Here is a 21,395-nt window from a genome sequence, read left to right as displayed (position 1 = left end):
CTGAGCTTATCGTAAACGTTAAGGAAACACCCTTTCACTGCTGGTCGGACTCGTCTATTGTGTTGGCTTGGATTCGGCAACCTCCGATGGAGTTCCACGCGAAAATCCAGGAAATGACGGAAGGTATGGCTTGGCATCATATTTTAACAGACTTGAACCCGGCGGATGTGGTATCGCGCGGATATACCCCCTAAAGAATTGCTGGAGCACTCCCTTTGGGCAAATGTTCCTCCATTTCTACTGAAAGGAGCGTCGAACTGGCCCTCCCTATTAGATGCAGCGCCGCTAATTGGAACCGTTGGCACTGACATATCTATCAACTGCAAGTTTCTTAACTCATTCGACAAGTTGCAGCGTGTTTCCGCGTACATTTATCGATTCATTTCAAATTGCAGAGCCAAATCATTACCTTTAACCATCCATCCGAGATCAGCTTCGGAACCGTTCTGCTTCTAAGGAGCATTCAACAGGTTCACATAGCGGTGGAGTATGAGGTTCTTAGCCAAGGCAAGCCTTGTCCTCCAAAGAGCAAGTTGATTTCTCTGAGGCCAATACTTAGCTCTGAGGGTTAACTTCGTGTCGGTGGAAGGCTTCAAAATGCGAGCTTGGACTACGAGGCCAAGCATTCGATGTTGTTACCCAAGGATCATCCGGTCACCAGGGCGATAAGTCTATTATCATGAGAAATATTTCCGCGCACAGGCGTTGCTCCCTGCCTTACGGCAAAGGTATTGGCCACTTGGAGGCCGAAAGTTCGTGGCTAGCGTCATCAACAAATGCGTCAGATGCTTTCGGATGAAGCCTGTGGCTTGGGAACACGTGATGGGTAGCCTGCCAGCAGATCGAGTTCAGCCTAACCCAGCTTTTCGCACCACAGAAGTGGACTATTGTGGACCGTTCTATCACAAGTTAGAAACCCGGAACAAAGCACCCCACAAGTGCTACATCATCGTCTTTGTCTGCTTTTCGACGAAGGATGCGCACTTGGAAGTCGTCCAGGATCTCATAACGGATACTTTCATTGCAGCTTTGAGAAGATTCATTAGCCTCAGAGGCAGTCCACGTACTATTTGGAGGGATAATGCGACAAACTTTCTTGGCGCTAAACGAGAGCTAGCGGAACTGAAGGAGTTATTTTTGAGCGAACCGCACACGGCTTCGATAACTTCCTCCTGTTTAGCGAATGGGATTGATTGGAAGTTCATACCCCCGCGGGCCCCACATTTCGGTGGTCTATTGAGGCGGCTGTAAAATCGGAAAAATTTCACTTCTACCGAGTTTCGGTACAGCCATCTTAGCCCTTTATGAATTGACAACTCTTTTGCATATAAAATTTCTGTCATTCTTAACTCCCGTCCACTTTGTCCAATTTCAGAAAACGTTGAGGTGCTAAAGCCAGCGCATTTGCTAAAAGGTTCCAACTACACAAAGTTTCGCGAAGGCCGGTTAGGCAGTTGGCAAAGAGTAACACAAATGCAGCAGTACTTCTGGAAAACATGGACCAGAGAGCATTTGTCCCTGTTGCAAGAACGAGGCAAATGGCGAATCAAAACATGCAACATCCAAATCGGCTTCAGGAGGACAACCTTCCACCGATGAAATGGCAGCTTGGGTGCATCCATGAAGTCATACCCGGAAAGGACGGCGTCGTCAGGTCTTACCAAAAGGGCCAAACTATCCGCTCTGACCATCGAGTCCCATTTGGTTGGAACCGTGCCTCTTTCAACGGGGGGAGTATGTTTAGAGCAGACCGCCAGCACTTATTCAAATGCTCATAGGTGTGCGCTGCAAACGCGGGGCTGTTATGCAGCTTTGTTCTTCTCGCTACATTTATCGCGTTATCTATTCAGCGAAAACATGTACAAAAATTTGAAGTCAAGCTTTCGGCAAGAAAATAATACAAAATCGTTTCAGCTTCGAGCACAGCGAATAAAATCAAGAAATAATTTCAATTGAACCTATCGTGCGTTTATTATCTATTTCTAAACAAAATAGTGGCATTTTGTTTGTTTTCCCCATAAACACCAGTTCATAGAAAACTTCACAAGTTGAGGGTACTTTTGATGAGAAGGTCAATAAACAAGTAAAGTAAATGATTGAACAGGAAGTAATTTGAAGGAGATTTCTCCTTACTGTACATCCATTTGGACGCATCCGGCAAAACAAAATACAGATTGGTTGTAGATTATCGCCAAATCCTCCAGTGTAAGGCGTAAATACTCCAGTCTAGCAACGTGCTCCTCGAAAATCATATCCTCGAACTGAATCAAAAACAACTGAATTTGTTTAGCCAGCATTATTGTTTTGTTGGATTTTAAAATGATTTCACTTCTTTGGATTTAAAACCAGACTGGTGTTAAAAGAGAAACTTCTGAGCGTATATGAGGAAATTCTCACTATTTACTTTATTTATTTAAAGATAAATATTCAATGTTTGCAGGACTGTATCTGTTCATATCTTTCCCCAAATATACAAGATGATAAATACCATTCTCATTTAATTTCTTAAAGGGTATCTTAGTGGAAAACTTGTTTACATAATGTTTTGGTAGAAAAACCCATATATGCTCCTTGTCCTTGTCTGCTAAATAAAGAGTTATTTAATTTCCATATGGTGTTTTCTTTAGTTTACATCCAATGATTTTACACTCAAATCCAATAGATAAATTTTCAATTGTTGTATAACCAATCAGAAGTCTTAACTCATTTATGGTGGATATGAAGTCCTAAAGAATGATATTATATAAACTTTTAAATAAACGTACCATTTTGAAGTGCGATTGTAGGGATTGATGTACTAATGTGAGTGTGGTCTAATTTACTTTCATAGTACTACATAGCCTTTTATATTTTCGAAGACCTTATTTACATCGAAAGTTGTATACAAATATATACTATAGACAAATATATATTATGTACAATAGTATATAAATATATACTATATACAAATATATATTATGGACAAAACTATATAAACATAAGTATTCAAAATTTCAATTCATAATCATAATAAAAGATTATGTTCTAATATTCCTCAGTTCATTATGGAATCGTAATGTAAACGTTTGTGAGTTGTGAGTTATCCGAAAGCCTATTCTAAAACTTCATACCTTAAAAATACACAGCTTCAGCTATCCAAAATCGAAATCGTGCTATTATCAATGTGGTTTCTGTCCTGAGATAAAAAAACCTCTGGCTGCGGCACAATTTGTATATGCATACACTACTGAAGCATAACTTCCATCTTAAAGAAAGCATCAAAATTTATGTACGAACATTCTCCTGAAACCGAACATAAATACATTAAAACATCAAAGCAATGTTAAATTCGAAGTATTCCCAGCTATCCAAAATAAATAAAAAGATTTTTAAATATTGATTTTTTAATATTTTGTTTATTTTTCTTATTGGTTGCAAAGTTCCTGTTAAATTCAAAGTATTCCAAGATATTTACTATAAATAAAAAGATTTTTAAATATTTAATTTATTAATGTTTTTTTTAATTATTTTATTGTTTACAAAGTTTCTGATTCCAACTATCATTAAGTAAATCTAAATTCCATCAAATACGCTGTCATCGTCAGGGAATTCCGGTATGGACTTCCCGTCGTAATTGACACGCCAAATACTCCTGGGAGGTCATACCAATAGGATTTTCATCCAGTTCCAAGTTTTAATGGTCCTCTGGTATTTCTTGGGTTGATGTTATGGCCAGATAAAATGAACGCTGAATATCCATATAACATCGTCAACAGCATCGTCATCATAAATTGACTTCACAGTGATGTCATCAACAAAGATCGGATATGTTAATTGCGAGGTATACAAATTGAAATGAATATTGTAAACATGGATTCACCACATTTTATATTCAAAATCTTCTTTGGAACTCCAGAGTATGTATTTATTTAAAGATGTAGTTCGATTGGTTAGCGACAGTGCGTGTTTGCTTGAGTGCGTGTGTGTGGGTGAGGGTGGAAACTGAATTTTATTGATATGTATTCCCTTAGACATCTAGTAAGAATTTGTTTAATATTATATTGACATTGATTATAGAATTCTTTTATATCAATAAAATTGGATGTGTTGGTGGATTGAACCGATAGGATTTAATTGGGAATTCTGTATCCGACGCCAGATGAATTATTTCAACATCTGTTGCTTTTCTAGTAATTGCATTCTTATGCTTTTCCGATTTTAAATGTTTGATTTTTCCGGTTTGGGGTACCTTTCTCCACATAGTTCGCAGATAATTTCGATTTGAGACTTAATCCTTTTTGGATTACTCTCAAGAGCAAAATTTGCACCGTTTCTACTTCGCTTAATTCCAGCACTCGAAGTAGATGGTTGCTGGTCAATAATTTCATATTTGTTGATATCTATCTTTTTGTGTTTTTAGCACGGGCTTGCATTAGCGCATTGAAAGAATTATTGGTCCGACCCACCTTTTATAATGCTCACTAAATTTTTCACAATCTACATCAATTGAACATAAATCACAATTAATCTTATTTTTTGTTGCAGTAGCATAACGAGGTTTTGAGCACTCCTCGTAATGAACTTCGAACTCCGACAGATTAATTTTGTTATTACAAATATCACTGAACTGAAGCCATGGCTTAATACTTTTTGTTTGTTCTTTGTTATTCAACGCACAAAAATTAATAACGAAAAAAGAGTTTTAAAGCAGAACGCAGGAAACCGGCGATGTCTGTTTGTTCCTTAGATCCAAAGAACTAACTTTTACCTAGTTCATTTAATTAAACAAAGACTCTTTTTAAACTATAACTATTGAGGAATAGGTAGGGGAGAGTGTTATACATTCAATAAACATATATGATTGTGGGTGAGTGTGTGTGTGAGGGTGGAAAATATCTAGAAATACATGGTTCTCAAACAATTGTGATGGCGACTGAGTACTTGTGTGTATGTAGATGCATTATGTTTACTTGGGTGGCTTCAACCCAAATATCCTATAGGTTGATTATATGGCTGTGGAAATCTTGTAGAGATTTCATACTATTAATTAAATGGTTATACAATCAGTAGTTCCACGAATTAATACAACTACAGCTTTAAGTAGCTACAACTAATGCAATCGGCCTCTAATTTTATTGGGGTTGAAAAGGGATTCAGTCATGCCATGGGTTTCACCGAAATGTTCAGTGTGTATGGTTCTGTATCCCAAGATTTTGGTCAGCAAAAAGTACATATGTCCCTTTTTTTTTTAAAGAAAGTCTCTGTATACACAGAGATATGGTAACGGAATTTTTAATTTTAACTAGAAACTATCTTGACGGTTAAGAGGAAGGGAAAGAGAGGAAGTCTTTCTTAGAAACATTTGACTAGTCCAACAAAATTATTTTGATAACATGTTTATTAATAATTTCAAGTCTAGGCGCCTTAAATTGAAAGACCCTATTTATATATTATATATTTATTAATTATATATTATAATTATATATAATATAATATATATATAATATATAATTATAATATAATTATATGTTATTAAATTTATTAATTATATATTATAATTATATAATAATATTAAACGTTATAAAACTTTTCAAACAAAAATTTAAAATATATATTATTCTTAAAAAAAAAAACTGGCAATTTTAAATTTTTATAATATTCTTGCATAGTCAAAATTATGGTAAAGATGCTATAAGTCGCCAATGTCAGCGCTGGTTTGCCAAATTCAGGCTTGGAGATTTTGGAGTTAAAGACGCCCCACGTTCTGGTCCACTATCGGCCGTTTTTGACGAACAAATTCAGGCTTTGCTGGATGAAAACCGGCGATATTCAACGCGGGAGATGTCAGAGAAGCTCAGTGTGTCGCATACAACGGTTTAAAACCATTTGAAGATACTTGGCTACGTATGCAAGCTCGATGTTTGGATTCCGCATAACTTAAAGGAAATTCTATTCTCTGCTGCAACGGATTAAAACGTTCCTTTTTTGAAGCGGATCATTACTGGCGACGAAAAGTGGGTTGTTTAAAATAATGTCCAACGAAAAAGATCATGGAGCAAGAAAGATAAGCCAGCCCAAGCCACTTCAAAGGCCGATATCCATCAGAGGAAAGTTATGCTGTCTGTTTGGTGGAGTTGGAAGAATGTAGTACACTTTGAGCTGCTGGGACGGAATGAAACCATCAATTCAGATGTGTACTGTCGCCAGATATCCAATTTGTCGAAAAAAAATTAAAGAAAAGGAGCCGGCACTAGCTAATCGCAAGGGTATAGTCCTTCACCATGACAACGCTAGGCCCCACACATCTTTGGGTTGATTTTTATTTACACCGATATAATCAAACCGAGAACTGCAGAGATGGCGAACGTTTTGGAAGATCCGATGGTTTCAAGCATTTTGTCTGCCACTTTGGCCAGTTTTTCAAGGTCGGTCGATCTTTTCCCAGATGGTTAGAATCGGACGAATATTCTGTGGCATTTCAGAAAGAAACAATGTGCGGATTATTGGTTCGCTGCTGGATTCCGGTGCCAGCAGACGCATGTGAGCTAGAATTTGGGAGGGCTTCAGGCCAGAAGTTATCTGCAAATTTGTCGAGCAAGCGAGCCTTCAGCGTGTCAAATTTGTTTGCGACTGGAGGATGCGTGCCTAAATCCTCCTGTCCTGCAATAGAATTCACTTGTAGAGCCTCCAACTGAGCTTGAAGCTGGCTTGCAGTTGTTGTTGCTCGACGGGCATGTTCTTGTCGCTCTCGAAGATTAGCTTTCTGGGTACTAAGGATCGCAAGTTATAGTTTGTTGTGTTGGTAGCGTCACTTTTTGTGACTATATGTATGTGTCTCCGTTGCAAAATGTTTGCATGTGTAAGTGTATAAAACTCAGTAGGTAAGCAAATTTTTAATTTGGAGAATGTTTGGCTCAATTAAAAAGATTTTTTGTCATATACTTAGCTGAAATCTACTATCGGGGTCACCGCTTTGGTAACACGTATTGGTGTTACTATTATTTTATTAATAAATGTTTGGGTTTCACAATGAGGAGGTACAAAGCGTGCGTGCAGCTTAGCCGAGATCCGGAAAAATAGAGCGATAGAGATGTGTTTCTTAGAACATATCGATCACAGATTTTCCGCTAGATGGTATTTTAACTTGGGCCGCCACACTTGTATCTCCGGCCTCAAGCGTTACATCAGAACAAAAATAGTCACTATGGTAAAATCTTATCATCAATATTTTTTAAATCAGTCTGGTGGAGGTTTAAGCAATAAAGGTAGTCTGATTTATCATTAAGAATACCTCAACAAGTGCGAGTAATCGGCATGTTTTTAGTGGTATTTTTATTAACATAAAATCATTTTTTCTTTCCTGTATAAATGCAATAAAAGAACGAGCTACTGAGACTGGAAAATCTGTAGTTGATTTCAGGAGAAAACCATTTCGAAATATTATTCTAGAACAGAGTAAAACTGCTTTTCAAATTTTATCAAATAAAGCAAAAAATAATAAAACAAAACAAAAAGCGTAGTACAAGGAAAAAAAGACTTCATTCAATGACCAAAACACATCGTAAACGTACCAAGACGCAGCAAAAAAGAAAAACGTTATCAGGAAAGTTAAATATAAGCGATATATTCTCTAAGACACAACGAGTAACCATATTGAAACATATAGAGATTTATCAAGTGTTTATATAAGTCTTGTAGTACAATTAAGAAAAAATGACAACAGTGCCATTGAAGGAAATACCGTGGGTGTAGTAAGCAGTATTTTACATTCCATATTTCGAAGCTCTTCAGTTTATTTAAATAATATATTGGTATCACAGAGTGATAATAACTATCATTATAGAGCATACTTTCAGACAGTTTTAAATTATGGTAGGGATTTCTCTGCAAACCCTTAGCAGCTCAAACCTTAAAACATATATTCAAAAATAGTAAGAAGGTTGAACTATTTGGTAAAGTTCACGGAGATATTTTTAATCAACCTAAACTGCGAGTTCTTTAAGGTTAATTTCAATATTGGGAAAACTGAATTTTATTTAATGGAAAATGGAATCGGAATAAAATCTAAAGATATTAGAAGTTCAACTTTTCATGAAGCATATAACTATTAACCACAGCATACTATTAGCTCATCATCATGTATTTCAAACAAAAAATGCTATATACCCATTTAACAAAGTCGAAGTAAAATCTTTTACAATATATCCAGGAAACATTACTTTATCAATAGATAACACAGTTATTGGCCAGCTACCAATTTTTTTAGCATTTTGTATGGTAAAAAAACTTTATACTCAGGAAATCGTAGTTTGGCTCCATTCAAGTTTGAACATTTTAAAATTCAACGATTTAATCTTTTGGTAAATGGAGTTCAAGTTCCTTGTCAAGCCCTCGAGTTTGATTACTCGACCACTCGAAATTAATGTCTCAATCGAATTATCCGAGTTCTTCTTTAAATATGAATAAATTACAAATTCATAATTTATTTTGTAAGACTGCATATACAAAATCTATATTTATAGAAGTTTTCCGATAGGATCAACTACTAAAAACTATTTCAAAGTTTCCCGCACTAATTATTGCAAGCACTAATACTTCAACCCAACCAGGAACTCATTGGATTGCATTCCATTTCAAGAGTATTAGATCGGCAGAATTTTTTGATTCATATGGACAATATCCCAAAAATAAAGAGTTCATAACCTTTTTAAGAAAAAATCCGGTTAAATATTTGTTTAATAAACAGCAACTTTAAGGCTATTTGATTACTCGAACACTAAAACGCAGAAAGTGCAAGAAGATATGATATGCTATTTAGAGGAAGTGGAATAAAACAATACGATCGAGGACTGCAAATAACAAAGGAAATGTTCGATAGAAATAGTTTTATATTTGCCTTTAACCTAACTGCTGATCATTCAAACTCAACGGTTTGCTCGAATTTAATATCTCAAGGAACTATTAGGATTGAAGGTCGATTTTCGGTATTACTTGCTAAAGCAGTGACTTTTTAAGTTTATTGTGAATTCGATTCAATAATAGATATTGATAGGAATCAAAATATCCGAGTTCTTCTTTAAATATGAATACATTACAAATACATCATTTACTGTCTAAGAATGCAAATACAAAAATCTATATGTAAAGGAGTTTTCCCATCGGATCAACTACCAAAAACTATTTCAAATTTTTTAGCGCCAATTATTACAAACACTGATACTTCAACCCATACAGTACCTATATAGTCTCTGATTCAACTTATAATATTTTAACATAATATTAAGGGTTTCGTCTTGTAATATAGGCAGTATGCTGTATTGGCATAGGTCTGGTCAAACTTCTGCATCATGATCACTCCAGGGACAAAGCTTGTAGTGAAATACAAATTTTTAGTGAATTAACTCTTTTTCTGTCAAATCCTCCAGTGTAAGGCGTAAATACTCCAGTCTAACAACGTGATCCTCGAAAATCATTTCCTCGAACTGAATCAAAAACAACTTAGCCAGAATTTTTGTTTTGTTGGATGTTTTTATGATTTCACTTCTTCGGTTTAAAAAACAGTGATGCTTAAAAGAGAAATCTTTGGGCTTTTATGAGGAAATTTACACTATTTAATGTTTTGTGAGAGGAGTCTTAAAACTCCCCACAAATTCCGAGGCAGTAGAGCTGCATAGCAACAGCGAAGGAGGCGAGAATGCCGGAGAAGTCAAGGGCAACAAGGACAAACGGTAAACAACGGACCTTGGACCCGGGCAAAGCGGAGACACCGTGGACTAACGGTACCACGCTGGACATTGGACCCTAACAACCAGCAAGGGCAACAGGGTCGAACGGTAAAATGGCGGACTTCGGACCCGCACAAAGAGGACGCACCGTGAACTAACGGTGCGGCAGTGGACCTTGGACCCGATCTCGCGAGCTGGAAAAGGGAAATAACGGGACCATCACAGGCTATAAAAGGCGGCGCAAGCGCAGCACAGAAGAAGTAATAGTGCGAGAATCAAAGCGAGTGCGTGTACGCGAGACCAGTAGAAAGTTAATCAAGTGCCGAGTACCAGGATCAAGATCGCAAAGTCGAGACGCCGAACGACTGAGAGTCTACAAGGCTGAGGCTTCAACGCTGAGATCCAACGGGTGCTAGGTCGTGGTTAAATAGAGCTCAGGGAGTCCTTGCGTGGAGTCTGCGATAAAGGTGGCTGGGCGAAGAGGTCGAACCGAGTTCAACCTGCTAGGCGATACACCTTGCCGACACAATCCGGACCGACTTAGGGAGACTGCGATAAAGGTGGCTAGGCGAAAAGGCAGAACCTCGTTCTACCTGCTAGGCAAAACACCTTGCCGGTCCCGACAGTGAGGTTCGCATAACATCCAGAGTCTAGAAGGAGCCGTCACGAGTCAGATACCAGCAAGCAGTCGACGACGAGGAGCGACGACGCGAAGGACAGCGCAGAGGACGACGACGAGGAGCAGCAGCAGCTAAAGAGTCGCGAGGCTTGTGTAAGGAGACGAATAAAGACAATTACGAGCCCAACAGAACTCTGGCGTTATTCTTTGGTCAAAGGCAATCACCCAATATAAATTTGGTGGAACGAACCATAACCTCTCTGAGCTAGCCGCCCGTTAACGTAGCGAGCGAGAATACATAGAAATCAGGTCGTTACATCTGGCGCCCATGAGTGATTGCCCTGACCAAGAGAACAAAAGATCAAAGCTGGGAAAGGCCTGGATTTATAATCTCAGGAAGGAGGACTTCGCCGAGGTGAGCAATGTTTTGGGAATAGAACTCGAGGGGTCGGTAGAGGCGATGAGGAAGACCCTGGCAGAGACGGTTGACCGCATAACAGAAGACCCGGTAGTGGCAGAGTTAGTGGCAGGTCTGGAGGTCAAATTCCGGAAGCTGCCGATGCCAAAATTCAAACTAACAACCGCAGATGCCGAAGGCCTTATAGCAAGCCTGGATATTCAGAGCATGGCAAGCGACGGCAGGCAGCGAGAAGGCAGCCGCGAGAGGAAAGAAAGCGTACGGCCAAGGTGGCCAAGCAAGTCCGAGACGGCAACGACAAGCCACTGGAGTTCCTGGAGCAGGTGGAGTGGTCAGCCGTGACATATGGTCTGGATATAAACCAGATCCCACGAGCAATGCCGGAGCTGCTGCAGGGCAGAGCCCTAAAGTGGTTCATAGCCAACAACCGGCAGTGGGACAACAGGGGGGACTTCATATTCAGCTTCCAAGGATATTTCCTTCCTCGAGGCTACATGGAGAAGCTAGCGGACCAGGTCAGGCAGCGGAGGCAGACATAGGGGGAAAAATTTAAAGATTAGATGGTGGACATGCAGACGATGATGCGGCCCTTGGGAATGTCTGCCAAAGAAGTCCTGAACAGTATAAAGGAGAACAGCACGCCGGCTCTCCGAATGTTTATCCGGCCGTACGAGTGTCGGCACCTAGACACCCTGATGGCGCTGGCAGACGAGTTCGAGGAGCTGGAGGAGCAACGGGAGAAGTTTGAAATGGAAAACCACTCCCAGAGGACATAAAACCGCCCAGTGCCAAGGCCAAGGGCAGATCAGGGTGCGGTGTGTAGGCGGTGCCAGGAGGACACGGAGGCGCCACGGAGGCATACGCCGCAGGAACACGGACCACCAGCCGATCGCAGTGGATTTATACAGAATCCGGCCAACGCTTGCCGCAGATGCGGGGGCGCGGACCATTGGACGAAGGAGTGCCGGAACCGGCGACTCACGTTCTGCTAGCGATGCGGAAAGATAGGCGTCCGAACGGTGGAGTGCTGTTCGGAAAACGCGCAACGATCCCAGCCTCCGAGGGGCGGACAGGGATCGTATGGTGCTGCCTCTCAAAAATAATGGGCGACCTGAAGGCGGAAGAAATGCAACTGTCCGCCACAGTGCTCATAGGTGACGCAAACGTTAAGGCCACGGTGGACACCGGCGCGACAGCGAGTTTCATCAGCAAAGAGCTGGCGGACAGGCGGCAGGAAAGGTTGGACCCACAAAGAGGCAAGTACGAATGGCGGACGGTAGATGCGGAGACGTAAAATCGCAGCTAGAAATTCAAATCGGACTTGGCACAAGAAAAGTGTCAATGGAGCTGCTGATCCTCCCAGGATTGATCGACGAACTGGTGCTAGGATGGAACTTCCTCACCAAAATCAGAGCCGAGGTGAAATGCGCAGGTCACAGAGTGATGATACCGGCGAGGGACAGACACCGAGGCTGGCTAGAGGAAAAAATGTCGGTAGCAGTCGTGGAAGCCGCGAAGGAATTTTCGGAGAAGGATGTGGACCAGTTTTAAAATACCGAGTTAGAGAGCCTGACAAATCTGAAAGGCACGTCAAACGTGGCAGTACACAGAATCACCATGAAGGACGATCAGCCGATCAAACAGCGGCACTATCCGAAAAATCAAAAAATGCAGGGCGAGATCAACGCCAAAGTAGACGAGCTACTTTAAAAGGGCTGCATCGAACCGTCAAGGAGTCCGTACAGCTCACCAATAGTCATGGTGAGAAAGAAGAACGGGAAATGGAGGCTATTTGTGGATTTCAGGCAGATCAACGCAAAGTCCGTGAAGGATGCATATCCAATGCCGATGATCAACTACATCCTGGACCAACTCCGTGAAGCTAAATACATTAGCAGCCTCGACTTAAAGGACGGGTACTGGCAGATACCGTTAGAGGCAGCCAGCAGGCAGTACACCGCATTCACAGTGCCAGGGAACGGCCTGTTTCAATGGAAAGTTATGCCTTTCGGTTTACACTCGGCATCAGCAATATTCCAGCGGGCGTTGGACCAGGTAATTGGGCCCGAAACGATGCCGCACGCTTTCGCATATCAGGATGATATAATCCTCATCGGACGGACACTAGAGGAGCAAATGCGGAACCTAAAGAAAGTATTCAGAAGACTGCGAGCGGCGAACCTGAAAGTAAACGCTGATAAGTGTAAGGAACTTCAATACTTAGGGCATCGCATTACAGACCAAGGCATCGGGACGGATCCGGAAAAGGTATCAGCGATTGCATTGCTAAAACCACCGGCAACTGCCAAAGAACTGCGGCAGTATTTGGGAGTGGCGTCGTGGTACAGGCGTTTTGTGCCAGATTTTGCCACACTAGTGCATCCGCTGAACGCCCTTCTCCGAAAGGGTGTCAAATGGGAATGGACCGACGACCACCAGCAGGCCTTTGACCCAATTTTGGCATGCCCGGATTTTACAAAGCCGTTTGTGCTGCAGACCGATGCCAGCGATTACGGGCTGGGCGCCATTCTCACTTAAAATTCCGACCAGGGTGAGCGGGTGATCTCCTATTCCAGCCGGACTCTAAACGGGTCGGAAAAGAGTTACTCCGCCACTGAAAAGGAATGTTTAGCAATCGTGTGGGCCATAAGGAAATTAAAGCCACACCTAGAGGGATACCACTTCAAAGTGATAACAGATCACATGGCCCTGAAGTGGTTGAATAGCATCGAGAGCCCAACCGGAAGAATCGAGCGGTGGGCACTGGAGCTCCAGCAATACGACTTCGAAATCACATACAGGAAAGGACAGCTGAATATTGTGGTGGACGCACTGTCCCGGCAGCCCTTACCTGAAACCTGCCGAAGGTTGAAAACGAAGTCACCTGGTCAGCCAGCAAAACAAGCCGAATGTAGCTGGATAAGGGACATAAGGGCCAAGATAGTACAGAACCCCCAAAAATATCCGGACTTTTTAGTGGACGCTGACCGGCTGTACCGGCACATTCCTCACAGAGCAGGCAACGAGGATGTGGTCGCATGGAAGCTTTGCGTACCAAGCGGGTCAAGGCAGCGAGTCATGGCCGAGAACCACGATATGCCGACGGCCGGAAGACGATCGCGAGGGTGGCAGCGAGGTATTATTGGCCGGGCATGCACCGCGACATTAGGAAGCACGTGCGGAATTGTGAGAGCTGCCTCAGGTACAAGCCCAGTCAGCTCCAGGCAGCCGGAAAAATGCTCACACAGATCCCAGAGGAGCCCTGGGCCACAGTATGCGCCGATTTCGTTGGGCCGCTTCCTCGGTCGAAACACGGGAACTCGATGCTACTAGTGCTCGTAGATCGATTCTCGAAATGGACGGAAATAGTGTCAATGTGAGGGCTACCACAGAGACGCTGGAAAAGGCAATCCGGGAAAGGATTGTCTCAAGGTACGGCGTGCCGAAGGTCTTGATCACCGATAACGGGGTGCAATTCACGGGCAGGGCGTTCAAGCGGTTGTTGACAGAGTTGGGAGTGCGGCACCAGTTCACAGCCCCGTACACACCACAAGAGAATCCCACGGAGAACTGTAAAAACAATGATCGCCTAGTTTGCCGGACAAGACCAGAGAACGGGATGAGAAATGGCCGGAATTGCAGCTGGCCGTGAACACTAGTGTAGCCGAGTCCACAGGGTATTCGCCGGCATTCGTCACGCAGGGTACGCGTTGTTTGATGAAGAAACCACCGGCACAGGAAGGGAAACCCAGACCCCATCGGACAATGCAAAAAAAAATAAACGAAATCTTCGAGCTGGTCAGACGGAACATGGAGAAGGCGGCGTAGGATCAGGCGCGCCACTACAATCTCCGGAGGCGCCCTTGGAAACCGCAGATTGGAGACACGGTATGGGCCAAGGAGCACCATCTATCCAAGGCGGCAGAAGGATTCGCGTCGAAACTGGCCCCCAGATACGAGGGACCGTTTAAAATAATTAATTTCTATTCTCCGGTTATTTGCAACCTGCGGCACGAACACACGGGCAAAGAAAGGAAAACGCACATAAGCCAGTTAAAACCGCAAAGCAAAGAAGGACAGTCTCAACAACCAAAGAAAGGGGGAGGACGATACACGGTATCGAAATTAACGGTCAAGCACACACACACAGGCACACTTCAGGAGCGCGAGAGCGGAATAGGGAGGGTTAAAAGCCGTAGGCACCGTTACCGGCTAAACGCACACATGCACGGGTTGCGTAGGAGGCGTGTACACGGAGGGCACCGTTACTTTGAAACATTACACGGGCACAGAGCGGAGAGCGAGTCCCGTTACCGGTACACGTCTCCGCGAATAACGGAACCGAGGATACGCGGAAGAACCGAGGTTTCGTCAGCGACGGCGCTGCATGGTTCAGGTCTTTCCAAAAAAGATAGTCATGATGACGCACGTAAGAGCAACACCCAACAACGAGTGGAGCACGAGGTGAGGGAGGAGCGCGCCGGGGAACAGCCAGTGGCGAAATGGAGACGGGACTCCGATTCCGTCCTCCAGCTTCTGGCGTCCCCCCTGGTGTCGCGATCCCCGTCACCGGTCAGCGAGGCTGACGAGGAGTCCACCGGAGAGATCTCGGACGTGGAGTTGCCGGCCGAGGAGGAGGATGTAGGCCCGAGCGCGACGGAGGTCGGAGAGGTCGTCGACATCTCCTCTGACGAGAGTGGGCAGGAGGACGAGAGTGAGAAGGAGGAGGGGACGGAGACCGTCAGTCCCGAGGTGTCCTCGGACGGCGACGAACTGCTGGTTGAGCATGGCGACGGCATGGCTCGGGAGGATCTGCCTAGAGCAGAAACCACCGTCGGGTAAGCCCAAGGAGTGGGCTCGCATCTTGGAGGCGCGGGCGATCACTGTCCGCCAATGGGAGGCGGGTGGCGAGGAGGGCAGCAGTCGCCGCGTGACAGCAGAGGCTGAGGGACGCCGAAGCAGAGGAGGCCGCACTCTGGGAGCCGCCGCAGGAGCAGCCACAGCCGACGGAGGAGCAGCCACAGCCGCCGCAGGAGCAGCTGCAGTCGCCGGAGGAGCAGATGCAGCCGCCGCTGTCGGCACCGCAGTCGCCGTCGGAAGCAACGACACCACCACCACCGCCACCACCACGACCGCCGTCGCCGCTACCACGCTGCCACAGGCACAGGTCGCGCAAGCGCTGCAGACCATCGTGGTGGAGGGGCGGCGGTGTCGTCAGCAGACGGTCACATGAAGGTCGCGGAGACGGCCGATCGCGAGGGACTGAAGGTGACGCCCGAGGCCGTTCTGGGGAAGGGGCCGTGGGAGTGGCCAACACCGCCGGAGACGTCGCGGGAAGCTCGCGCAGCAGACCTCGTGCCCGAAGCCGCGAGCCCCACCTGCGAGGCCGACGCTGCGGAGACAGCAGCGAGGGAGGCGCAGGAAGGACAGGTGGGCCAAGCTCATGCTGGACGGAGGAGAGCACTACCGAGTAAAGGTAGCAGGGGGCCGGGTGCGGGTGTTTAAGGCCCAATAAATCGGATCCCAGCATTATGCCCAGCAGTTGTTATTTGGGTAGGGGATCACAACACAGCACAACACAGAAAAAAAAGAGTGGTCCGCCGCAGCAGCAGATCGCGGAACGGGGGCGGTGAGGGGGCGGATCGCGGGCCAAGCACACGGGTCAGCAGAAAACACGAGGCTGCCGCAGGCGTATTGGCGAGGGAGGGTCACTTGCTGCCGCAAGGGCTCCCGGGGCACGCGGTCCAGGGTAAGCACCCCGAGACATGTCAGGGGCATCATGCTCATGGTGTCGCTGTAAAGAAAAAAGTCGTTAGTGAGAGGAAAATTACAAGCATCAAGTTTACTCACCAGTTTTTTTCAAAACAACGAGGACGTGAGGAAATTAGGGACGGGGGCGCCAGGCGATAGGCGGTAGATCGATAGTTGCGATCGATGGGAACAAAAAAAATACTGGATTTCTCAAGAAACGGTCACACGGAGGCAACTTAAGACAGCGGAAACGATAACGATAACGGCAACAACGATGGCAATGCTGGACCCACTATCGATAAGTGCGATCGAGACAGGATCAGTAGAGTGGCCAGACGACGGGAATCGGAATGGTGATTTCAAACACGGGGAAATGTCTGGGCGGGAAATTCAAATTCTACGCGGGGACTGGTCTAAGGAACGAGATGCAGTTTTGGGAAAGTTCAAGTCTTTCGGGGAACTGTCTGGGGAAGAGGCTAACGCAGCACAGCCATGGGAAAGTTAAAGGTCTTACAGAACGCTGTCTGGGGGGGGTCTTACGAGGACAGTTTAGGGAAAGTTGAAGTCTTTTGGGGAACTGTATGGGGTCACGAGGAGAACTAGTTTGGCGGGGAATTTGAATGAACGAACAACAGGGGCGGGGAGATCACCACTTTCATAACATTTCCGAAGAAAGGGGGAAATGTGAGGAGTCTTAAAACTCCCCACAAATTCCGAGGCAGGAGAGCTGCATAGCAACAGCGAAGGAGGCGAGAATGCCGGAGGAGTCAAGGGCAACAAGGTTTCACGGTAAACAACGGACCTTGGACCCGGGCAAAGCGGAGACACCGTGGACTAACGGTACCACGCTGGACATTGGACCCTCACACGGCAAGGGCAACAGGGTCGAACGGTAAAATGGCGGACTTCGGACCCGCACAAAGAGGACGCACCGTGAACTAACGGTGCGGCAGTGGACCTTGGACCCGATCACGCGAGCTGGAAAAGGGAAATAACGGGACCATCACAGGCTATAAAAGGCGGCGCAAGCGCAGCACAGAAGAAGTAATAGTGCGAGAATCAAAGCGAGTACGTGTACGCGAGACCAGTAGAAAGTTAATCAAGTGCCCAGTACCAGGATCAAGATCGCAAAGTCGAGACGCCGAACGACTGAGAGTCTGCAAGGCTGAGGCTTCAACGCTGAGATTCAACGGGTGCTAGGTCGAGCTCAGGGAGTCCTTGCGTGGAGTCTGCGATAAAGGTGGCTGGGCGAAGAGGTCGAACCTAGTTCAACCTGCTAGGCGATACACCTTGCCGACACAATCCGGACCGACTTAGGGAGCCTGCGATAAAGGTGGCTAGGCGAAAAAGCAGAACCTCGTTCTACCTGCTAGGCGAAACACCTTGCCGGTCCCGACAGTGAGGTTCGCATAACATCCAGAGTCTCGAAGGAGCCGTCACGAGTCAGATACCAGCAAGCAGTACATAAATCAGTTATTTTAATGCTTATGCAGCTACCACAGTTTAAATGTTTATAAAACGTACATACAAAAATAAATATCTTTCCAATTTCTTCGTTTAATTAATAAACCTTCTACATACATACACGTATATGTACTTATACATTTAAGCATATACATGTTTGTACCCGAAGAACGCGGATTGTATAAATGAATTGCTGATTTTAATTTTTTCAACGGTTTTCATTTGAATTAAATTTTGTTTTTAGAAGCCAATGTGAGAAGACAACCTTCCAAATGTCATATTCAAATTGCGCCCCTTTTAACCTGTAAACAAGATGAACAAAGAACTCTCTTTCACTCAAATAAAATCAAAGCTCACTAAATCGAATTAGAAAGTTCCCTCAATTAAAATAACTCACTCAGAAGATCGAAAGCTTTCGGAAACCGAGGCATGATCCACAAGATAATTAGATTTTAAAATTAGTTCAGTTCAAGACTTATGTGTTCTCCAAAAAAAAAAACCTAGTTAAAGGATAAAAAAAAAAATTTTTTTTTAGTAAACCTATAGTTTAAAAACTTAAATCCAATTCGGTCAAGTTTATTCTGTCAAAAAGAAAAAAAATTAAAACGGCAGTTGCACAATTGTCAGAGGTCATCCTGAACCAAATTTTGGGCCAAATCAAAGATTTGCCGTACTTCAATGGATCCCCAGGAGATCTTAGCCGCTTTGTAACAAGAATCGAGTATCTAAAACAAAGATAGAAGATAGAAAATAGATCACGTACAACTTTTGACAAACTAGCTTTAGAAACCAAACCGATAGAAAAAGTTCACTATTCTATTGATAGAAAACTCCCTGATAGATTGTATACATCCTTGGCTAAAAAAGATATAACAACTATTGAAAAATTAAAGATTGCTTCTATGGAATTGGGATACTATGATGCAAATCCGTTTGAAACATTTTCCCAAAGTAATTATCGGAAAATGTTCATAAAAATAATTAAACAATAGAACAAAATCCAATTTTCAGTCAAGAAACTATATTAATATATATTCATATTCATTACAACAATTTTTCGGACTCAAACTAACACAAATAATCAGCTTAGCTATCAATAGCTCAAGGTAGGGCACAAAATTTCGAACCAACAATTTCAAATAATGCCCCAAACGCGTCAGTTAAAAGACAAAGGGAAAGCCAGAGCGGACCAAATAGGATGGACGTACATTTTCATCAAACTGCCTCGGACTCAGAAGACAATGCACCTCAGCGTCATTCAATTCAAAATCAATCTTACAAAAATAATCAGCTTACCTATCAAGAAGTTAGAAATTCTTTAGCTCAAGGTAGGGCCCGAAATCCATGGAATTTCGAACCATCAACTTCAAATAATGCCCAAACGCGTCAGTTAAAAGACAAAGGGAAAGCCAGAGCGGACAAAATAGGATGTACATAAATTTTCATCAAACTGCCTCGGACTCAGAAGACAATGCCCTTATACAAAAATGGTTATTAGTAATAATTACTTTATAGGAATGATAGATACGGGGTCATATAATGAAACGGAACTTTTCAGATAATATAGCAACAATTGAACCGGTTAATTTAAATAACAGTGTAACAGTTATCAGATATTTTATTTGCAAAATTTCTCAGATAATTAAGACATTTGGTTAGGTAGTGAATATCTAGCGCCAAGATTTGCTGCGCCTCCGTGTGAGCCAGGATTACCTGCGACTCCATGAGCGCCAAGAACGTATGCGCCGCCATGCGAGCCAGGATTGCCTGCGACTCCATGAGCGCCAAGATCAGCTGCGGCTCCAATAGCGCCAAGATTTGCTGCGCCTCCAGTAGCGCCAAGATCAGCTGCGCCTCCATGCGAGCCAGGAACGAATGCGCCTCCAGTAGTGCCAAAACTTGCTGCGCCTCCATGCAAGCCAGGATTACCTGCGACTCCATGAGCGCCAAGAACGTATGCGCCGCCATGCGAGCCAGGATTGCCTGCGACTCCATGAGCGCCAAGATCAGCTGCGCCTCCAGTAGCGCCAAGATTTGCTGCGCCTCCAGTAGCGCCAAGATTAGCTGCGCCTCCATGCGAGCCAGGAACGTATGCGCCTCCAGTAGCGCCAAGATTAGCTGCGCCCTAATGCGAGCCAGGATTACCTGCGACTCCTTGAGCGCCAAGATCAGCTGCGCCTCCAATAGCGCCAAGATTAGCTACGCCTCCATGCGAGCCAGGATGTGGGAGTGCCAATGTAAGCTTTGTAGTTTCTTCCAGCATTTCTACAGCAGATCTGATTTCACTTTTACACATGCTCACCAAACGGGATTCAATAAGTAGACTTGGTTTGTCTGACCATCACTCAGGCTATTAACTCGAGCAGTTAATTCTGATTGAGCATCTTTTATGCTTTTCATCATGTCCATCATTTTCCGAAAGATATAATTTTCGGGGACCTTCTCTTTTAAATTCATGATTGTTTTATCCTTGTCGGAATCCATTTCTGCTTCTGATTCTGGTTGACTCTTTGGCGCCGGAGTAGATGTTCCAGCCATTTCGCTCAATTCAAATCCAGACTTTTTCTTACTGCGTAGATTCATGTGTATATAATTATGAATTTCATTTATGGCAACAATTTTGAATTCTAACGAACCAGCAACAGAAAGTTTATACAATAAATAGACCGGTTAAATTAAAAAACAGTGTAACAGTTAAGCCAACAGTAATTTGCCCATCCAAACAGATGTTTTATTTGCAAATTTTCTCAGATATTATGCCATTTAGTTAGGTAGTAAATATCTAGCAGCAAGTAAAGCTATAAAAGATTACGATAAAAAAAACATAAAGATCGGGAGGCAGAAATTGTAATCAATGAAGAGATTGAAGAGGACAAGACACCTATATCAGAGGACCAATCTGTTAATTATGCTATCAAAAATGGACTAAGAGAATGTAATCAGTTTAAACAAGAACATTTAAACGATGAAGAAAAGGAACGTTAAAAAAGTGTTTTGTTTAATTTTAAAGATATTCAGTACAAAGAAAGTGAAAATTTGGCTTTCACCAGTACTATTAAACATTCAATACAAACAAATATGTGGACCCAGTATATAGAAAACCTTACAAATACCCTCAAACTTTTGATGAGGAGGTTAATAAACAAGTAAATAAAATGATTGAACGGGGAATATTTATTTAAATCTCCTTACTGTTCAACCATTTGGATCGTCCCAAAAAAAAGTGACGCATCCAGCAAAACAAAATACAGATTGGTTGTAGATTATCGCATTCTCAATGAGATAACTGTCAACGATAAATAATAATAATAAACCAAATGGATGAAATATTAGACAAACTTGGCCGCTGCCAATATTTCACTACAATGGTTTTGGCAAAAGGATTCCACCAAATTTAAATGGATCACAAATCAATTGCGGCTTCTTGTTTTTGTTCATA

General features: G+C 43.6%; 1 protein-coding gene across 1 annotated transcript; it reads left to right on the top strand.

The window, feature by feature from the left end:
- The first annotated feature begins 822 nt into the window (after positions 1-822).
- Positions 823-1,251, top strand: LOC128265398 (uncharacterized). Its single transcript, XM_053001377.1, has one exon. It carries the CDS (start codon positions 823-825, stop codon positions 1,249-1,251), a length of 429 nt encoding a protein of 142 aa, XP_052857337.1.
- The last annotated feature ends 20,144 nt before the right edge of the window (positions 1,252-21,395 follow it).

This window comes from Drosophila gunungcola, unplaced genomic scaffold, assembly GCF_025200985.1.
Source record: "Drosophila gunungcola strain Sukarami unplaced genomic scaffold, Dgunungcola_SK_2 000121F, whole genome shotgun sequence".
Taxonomy (NCBI): Eukaryota; Metazoa; Arthropoda; class Insecta; order Diptera; family Drosophilidae; genus Drosophila; species Drosophila gunungcola.
This window is presented reverse-complemented; position numbering and strand designations above follow the sequence as displayed.

Excerpts from the sequence above, each read along its gene's own strand:
- LOC128265398 (XM_053001377.1), top strand. The coding sequence starts at position 823 with ATGGGTAGCCTGCCAGCAGATCGAGTTCAGCCTAACCCAGCTTTTCGC.